Source organism: Ambystoma mexicanum, chromosome 8 (genome assembly GCF_040938575.1).
Source record: "Ambystoma mexicanum isolate Mex_15411 chromosome 8, UKY_AmexF1_1, whole genome shotgun sequence".
In the NCBI taxonomy this organism is placed as follows: Eukaryota; Metazoa; Chordata; class Amphibia; order Caudata; family Ambystomatidae; genus Ambystoma; species Ambystoma mexicanum.
The window spans coordinates 399,762,068-399,770,258 of record NC_090929.1 but is presented as its reverse complement, the minus strand read 5'-3'; the positions used below and the strand labels follow the sequence as shown (position 1 = coordinate 399,770,258).

At 42.8% G+C, this 8,191-nt stretch overlaps 1 protein-coding gene across 1 annotated transcript; it reads right to left on the bottom strand.

Moving 5' to 3' along the window:
• Positions 1 to 7,042: 7,042 nt before the first annotated feature.
• Positions 7,043 to 7,984, bottom strand: LOC138471769 (olfactory receptor 1G1-like). Its single transcript, XM_069609589.1, has one exon. It carries the CDS (start codon positions 7,982 to 7,984, stop codon positions 7,043 to 7,045), a length of 942 nt encoding a protein of 313 aa, XP_069465690.1.
• Between the last annotated feature and the right edge of the window lie 207 nt (positions 7,985 to 8,191).

Sequence of the window (8,191 nt, the reverse complement as noted above, 5' to 3'; positions counted from 1 at the left end):
CTAAATTTTCACCTTGACTTACCCTTTAATTGCTGCATTTTAACATGTTCCATTTGTAAAATTCAATGTACTGCCATTATGATTTGCGTTGCATATCATCATGCGCCCACCTGAAAGACTATGTCCCAATGAGGTTACGGCTGGCTGTTGCTCACCATTTCATTTGATGTTGCTCATTGACCACAAAAGGTTGGGGACCCCGGGGATAGTGATTGAAAGTGGCACTGCATTGAGAGTAGGCAGGAATGCATGGCAATTGTGTTCAGGAGAAGGGAAGTATTGTTTGAATGTCAATTGAATATGTGAGTGAAAGAAGGTGGGTGTAGTAGCACAGAGGAGGGAGTTGTAGTGGGGGTAGTAGTAGTGTGAGGAAAAGGGATATAGTGAAGTGCTAACAATAGTGTATAGGTAGGAGTACAATGAAGAATGGAGCTTAAGTTTGGAGGGAGGAGTAGTGTGGAGAGAGAGTAGTGGTAAGAAGGAGAGTGGTGTGACATGGATTTGGGTTGGAAGACCGTGGTTGAAATGTTCGAGGGACAAAAGACCAAAAATATTTTTTTTTAGAAAATAACTTTCGGTCTTCTCTCCCCTGAACATTTCAGACTTTTCCCTTGCCCCCACCCCTTACTTACCTTGCGGCGGCACACTTCGCGGTGTACTGCCGACTCGCTCTGTCCCTGCAATGCCAGTTCCCTTTCACTTCCGTGATCAGGAACCAGCGCAACAGAGTCCTTTCCTTTTTTTTTTAAACGTCTTATGGGAAAGGCTGCAGGGGACACCCCCACAACGCCCACTCACTGTATAGTGAACAAGCATGCGGGGGACAGCCCCCACAGCCTTTGCCACTGAATGGGGGATTTAGTCGAACTTTTCTGCTGTTTGGAATTTTCGAACAGCCGAGATTCGGCCAAATCTCCCATTCAGGTTTTTAAATACGGTCTTTTTGGACATTTCCGTGTAACATAAGGGGGTTGAGGCGAGACCTTGAAGGTATGAGAGACATTCAAGGGCTAGAGGAGGGATATGGTAGAGATGGATGGATTGGGGGTAGCAGTGTAGTATAAAGGAAGAGAGAGGAGAAAGTAGGTGTGAGAGGAAAAGACACACTCAAACAGTGTGTCTGAAAGGCACAAATACCACATCTCTCTCCGTACCATGCACCTTGCAGTCAACGCTTTTGGGAGATGCCCCTAGTATATATAGCCCCCTGAAGATTAAAGCCCATCAAGAAATGTACTTATTGAAAAAGGTGAGAAAGTTCCCCATCGTAACACCTTAAATAGGGGTAGTGTTAGGGGAAGAAAACCTCAGAAAATCGTTAGCAGAAACTGTTTGTACCATAGGTGGACTGGGAACCAAAATAGACCCTGGAAATAATGTTCAAAGTGGCCCTTATTGCACATTTTCAGCCTAATCCTTTGCTTTGAAAGAGTCCGTGCAACGTTGTGCCGTGCCCTTGAAGATGGCAATGGACTCCATGTGGTCGAGTTAGATTTGGAGGTCAACAAGGTCAATGATCACCGATAGGCCAGGGAGTATCAGGGCATTGATGCCATCGGAATCTTCAGTCATATAGGCATCATCTATTATGGATACAAAACGAACCCTGTGCTTTTTCCAGGCTTAAACCTGCATGCCAGGAGATGTGCATGGAGTTGTTACTCTTAACATTTTGAGTACACAGTGTCGGCATTCTAGTGACTTGCTCAGGGAGACATTGCGTGGCAATAGTTTGGAAATGATGGTACTACCTGGTCATAAGATGTACTCGCTGTCACACGGTGTCCTGCACCTAGATATGTGATATCACTTCATAACAAATTCTAACCTAAGACCAATACAAAAGGCTAAACCTCTGCATTTGCAGTGCTCGTTTGTTCTGAATTTAATTTCCTAGACTTTGGTCCATATGCTCTTGGTCGAACCACAATATTGGCTCCCAATTGACCCCGCACCCAAACCACTGCTGGGGATTATTTCAGCATGTGCCAGATCCCTTTTCAAGTCATAGGAATACATGTGATCTTCCTGGATCCTCCCGATCAACCATATGAACTCCCTTGTTCTGAGGCATTGCGCATTCACACTCTTTTTCACAGGTTGCTCTTAACATGGGACTTTTTTTCCGATTGGATTGATCTTAGGGATCGCAGAATACAACCCTTCTGATGGAACCATAATCATCCATTTGTAAGTCTTCCACATTTTCTCGAAGCCACCAACTTACTATGTGGTATTTTCAGGGGTCAATAAAGAACCTAATTCCTCTGTTCTTTTAATCACAGTCTAAAACTCTGCCAGCAGAGCATTCTGGGCTCAATTCACTGAAGAATTGTGTATGCTTGTCTGTGCCCTCTACACACAGAAGTAGACTTAAACCTATATGTTGCACATGTGCTAATCCACAAAAGTAAATACCTGCCTGCAGAAAAGAATTTCGCGCGGGTAGATTCCTTTTTTGAATCCGCATAGGTGCACATTTGCCCAGTGAGCCAATAAATATTCTAGCGTTAGGAACATGCAGGACACTGGAATTTGCATGGATGAGCTGGCTGCAGGCCCTTGTGCTCAGAGCCAGGCCCTCCTTCACACAGTCCCAAAGTGAACCAGGGAATTTTCAGATGAAATGTGCAGGTGCAGCGTTGAAAGATTGCCTGGAGGTCTTTCTGAATTACCCTCCATGTGCTTCAAACACCAGCTTTATGCGTGTAAGGAACATGTTAATCAACGAAAAGCATCATACATTTGGGTTCAACCCTAAACCGCTGTAAAAAAAGATTCCTTCTCTATTAACACACCACTTCTTCTTCGTAGAGATAGTGGGATAATGTGTCATTTTCCCTTATCAATACCATTGTCCAATCCTGCTGTCCATAATTGTAGCACCCGACTGGAACAAATAAGTTGTACCAATTTTATTTATGTTTAATTTATTTGAGATTTGCACAAAGATCAATCCTGATCATGTTTTTTCTGAAAATGGAAGATTCTTTCTTGTTTTCATTTTGTTCGTTTTTCTGTGAAGATACTTACGTTTTACATGATCTATTCACGGAAATTAGCATACGAAACATCACAAATATATGGCCACTTAAATTCTCCAGGAAAAACATCTATGAGATAATTTGCAGGATCAACAAACTCTAGAGACTATGGCCCAAATGGTTTAGCGTCAATGGTCATCAAACACGACCAAATCATCTGGCCCGAGATAATATATATACTATGCAAGAAAGTATGTGGTGAAAAACATATAATATATTCTTGGAAGACTTCCATTTTAATACCAGTGCATAAAGCTGGCACGAGAACTGCTCCAAAAAATTACCACCTACTTTCCTCCTTGACACAACCAGTAAAGTTTTCACAGCCATAGTGTTGGATCATCTACAGTGCTGGACTAAAGCTAACCACCTCCTTCATCCATTACAGTCTGGTTTCAGACCTGGTGCCAGCACTACGCATAAGATTCGTCTGCTGGATGCTATTATAACAAGAGCAAAGATCAGTACTAATCCATCTGTCTATGTCACGTTCATAGATTTTAGTTCGGCATTCGATAGTGTCAACCGACAGAAGCTATGGGAAATACTATCAGAAATGAATATTCCTAGCTGGCTATTGGAGATCTTAATAATGCTTCACTCCAATAATATTGCTCAAATATGCCTCGATAACGAAGGGCACCTGACAAAACCTATCAAGATCAATAAAGGCATAAAACAAGGTTGCTTGTTAGTGGCCCATTTATTTAACCTCTACTTAACGAAATTAATAAAACGCATTGAAGCTAAGGCAAATTGTCCAGCTAAATTTGAATCGACAAGGGTCACAGCATTACTTTATGCTGATGACCTAGTTATTGTTGATCATACACATAATGGCATGAAAGCAATACTGGAAGAGGTTGGGCTATTTGCTGCTGAACATTCTCTGAGCATTAACTTAAAAAAGACGCAATTAATGCTGTTCTCTGCAGAAAAAGCGAATAAGCCCAATATTGAACTAACCTGGGGGAATATTGAGTATACTGAAACCCACAAATATCTGGGCGTGGTTATGAACAGTAGAATTGGATACTTGGGATATTGTCCTCTCATTGAAATAAGATATGAAGAGCCAAACAGATAATGATGCTTGTGCGTTGTTTTGTCTCAAACTGTGCCGGTTACTCCATGAAGGGAATTATGATGCTATACAGACAGTGGCTGGTTCCGGTGATAGCCTACGGGTTGGGGCTCTATCCATCAAACATGTCTCTTGGCTAGATAAAATAGAAGGGCTTTTTCTGGCGAACTATACACAACCTTCCGCCTTCTTGCTCTATTAATTTTATTAGAGTAGAACTCGGTCTATTATCATTAAAAGCCACCGGCCTGTAACAGAGAGGCCTCCTTCCTTTGAAGGCAATTTGTCATCCCGGGAGCAATAAGTTACGAATTTGATCAAATTGAAGAAGGCCAATCGTTCTAATAGATACAATAATGCATGTACAGAACTATACACTGATCTAAATTGGTCAGTTGACCGTGCCTGTTGTGGCCGGTACACATTTGTCAAATGTGCATTTATAAAGAAACTGGGGGAAAAGACTGGGAAAATAACTTTACTTATATGAGTTTGCTTCATAATTACAAACAATTAGAGGGACAAGTGTACACATACTTCCACCCACACATGTATTTGCTACACTGTCCAAATCCAGATGTATGTAGATTCCGCTTATTAATGAGAACCAACCAACTGTCGGTTAGAGCAATACATGGTGCCCAATGGCAATTGACTAATATCGAACACTATTGCCGCATCTGTAAGTTAGAGGAAAACCTTGAGACAGTAAGACATGTTCTGAATGGGTGCCCAGTATTTGCATCATTATATATGTCTACATATGGGCGATATTGAAACACTTGTGTATAGGCGCGTTACAAATGGCATATCATATCATATGTAGACATATATAAACCTTCTCCCAGCACATCTCCCTCACCTCTCGCACCTGTCACTTCCACCTCTTCAACATTCGCAAAATCCGTCCCCCTCTCACTTTCCACGCCACTAAACTCTTAATCTCGTCCCTTATCTTCTCCCGCCTTTTCTACTGCTCTTCCTTACTATTTGGACTTCCTACTACTCACCTTGCCCCTCTTAAATCCATCTACCACTTTGCTGTTCGCACCCTCTGTCTCCTCACCCCCCATGACTCCATCTCTACCTCTCTCTCCTACCTTGGCTGGCTTCCCTTTCACTCCCAACTTAAATTCCAATTCCTATGCCTTGTCTTCAAATCTCTCCATGGTCTTGCCCCCCTTATTTCTCCTCCCTTCTCTCCTTCTACTCCCCCTCCCGTTCCCTTCGTTCCGCTGACCATTTCCTCCTCACTTCACCCCACCCCCCTGTGCCTCCTCCCGTTTTCGCTCCTTCCAACTCTTAGCACCCCTACATTGGAACTCCCTTCCTCTTGATATCCGTTCTTCCCCCACCTTCACCTCATTCCGCACTTCCCTTAAATCTCTCCTTCTCCATTCCCCGCCTTGAAATCCCTCCCTCTTCCGCCCCCCCTTTCCCACTCTTATCCCCAACTTTCCCCCTCCCTTCTCCTACCTTCCCTCCTCCACCCTCCCCCCTCCTTCCCTCTTCTTCCACTCCCCCCCTACCCTGTCCCTCTCCCCGTCCTCCCTATCCCACTCAGTTAATCGCTCTTCACACTGTTTTATTGCTTGATCGATTCATATTGTAATTGCTTCACTGTTATATCGTTCATGTTTCATGTATTGTTGTTCCATGTACAGCGCTTTGGCGTAAGGCGCTTTATAAATAAACAAATACAAATGCAAATATGTACATCAATATGCCACAATTCAAACAGAGCATTTTTGGCATTATTGCCTAAATACGCCCACTAAATTTATGCACACTGCACTTTATAGTGTCTGGCTTAAAGCTGTGTCTGTCTTTGAATCACCAAAATGAGAAAAGATGTTAATCATATGATGGAAGTGTATTTCAGAAACAGAAAATCTAAGCGATTTTAATAAGTGAGTATCTATCTGTAACACCAGCTGTTTGCTAAAACTGACTAGTAAGACTGTAATGTGTTGCTGGCTGCTGTAGATAATAACAAGAGCGAATGTAACTTTGCTGAAGTATTAATAGTAAATGTATGTATGTTCGGTGTGATATGTGGATTGTTAATGGTCTAAGACAAATTGAATGACATTTTTGGATATGCCTTTTTATGTAAAAGATAATTGTAACAGTTGTGGAAGCTCCTTGGAACTAAAGACAACTATAACAATAACATAAAATGAAAACAATTCTCTATACTCTGCTTAGTTTTTGTCACAACCACATTAATATGCCCTGATGCCCACTGTAATAATGCGAAAATGGGTAGAAACATGTCAGTGTTTTCACAACATAGACTGTGGATGTATTTGTAAACTAGGTTTTAACCCAGGCACTTGGTAATCCTCTTGCTCCTGTGCACTGATTCCTCCTGAAACACTAATCTCAGCATTTTTCCATTTGTACTATTGATATAGCTCACAGTGCATCTTGTTGAACCCACCAAATTGTAAAACCAAACAATACATTCCTTATCTTGAAAGGTTAACCTAAATAGCAATGAATCTTCATCTGTATGGTTTTAAAAGTATTCACGCTAGTTCCGAACATCCTAGACAGGGAACACGACTGTAAGTCACATAATAAGTGAGTATCAATGCTTCGCCTTTACACACATTCTATTGATGTCTCTAGGATTAAGACCATTCGACGTGTGTTGTTCTTCTCTATCTCTCCTCTCTGAAATTGTCCCCTAGCACCCACCTGTTTGGGGTGAAGAGCATGGGGCTTAGCCCAGAAGCAAAGTGAGATTGGCCCAGAAACTCTCATGAGATGGTGAACCTAATATGCACCCTCTTGACTGCCAGAACAGGGAGAATTGAAAGGGGGTTTCAGAATAAAGCAAAAGATTAGACATTCACATAGACTTTATATTACCTGCTAATTCAATTGTTGAAGAAAGCGTGCCCTGTTACTATGTTTGAAAAAAGTGATGTCTATTTACTAGCCTCCTCATGGCCCCTTTCACTTGCTTGTTTCTCAAACTGTAGATGAAAGGGTTCACCATAGGGGTCACAACTGTGTACATCACTGACACCACTTTGTCCTTCTCAAGTGAATAGCTGGATGTTGGCCGGATGTAGGTGAAAAGAATAGTTCCATAGTATAAACTGACAACAGTGAGGTGGGAAGAGCACGTGGAGAAGGCCTGGCGTCTGCCTTCCTTGGAGGGCATTCGCAGGATGGTAGCAATGATGTAGACGTAGGAGATCACAATGGACAGGATGGACACCAGGGCCATCATTGTCGCCTCTGTTAGGATCAGGAGCTCATTGGTGGAGGTGTCCGAGCAGGACAGCTTCAGCATTGCCGGGATGTCACAGAAGAAGTTCTGGATGAGGTTTTGTTTGCAGAAGGATAAAGATGAAATCATCACGGTGTGCAGCAAGGAGTTTAGAAAACCAGTGATCCAAGAGCCTACTCCAAGCAAGGCAATCCCAGACTTATTCATCATCTGGAAATAATGAAAGGGATTACATATGGCAACATATCGGTCAAAAGCCATGACGCCGAGCAAGTAGCTCTCTATGCACAAAAACGCCACAAAGAAGTACAGCTGTGTGATGCAGTTGTTGAAAGATATGGATCGCCTCCCTGAGAGGATGCTCGCCAGCATTTTGGGAATGGTGACCGTTGTGAGGCAGATGTCAACCAGCGACAGGTTGCAGATGAAAAAATACATGGGGCTGTGGAGTTGCGAATCGGTGATGATGACGGTGATGATGAGCATGTTCCCTAGCACTGCAACAGAATAGAGCATGAAGAACAGAATGAACAGCGGAAGCTGCTGGGCTGGATCCTCCGAGAGGCCTAAGAGCACAAACTCTGCTACCAAGGTCTGTTTACCATGCTCCATTCTTCCCCGGAAACTCTACGAATAGAATGGAATATAAGGAGGTTAAAATAGCATGAATGCATCATCACCAATAGCAATATTCTTCTATCTCTAACGTCCTAAGGATCACCACCCTCGGGAGGATAGCTCAGGGGCAACGCGCTCGCCATGGAACAACACAGGTTCTATCCCCGGTCCGCGCTTAGAAACCTATGGGTATTAGATGTT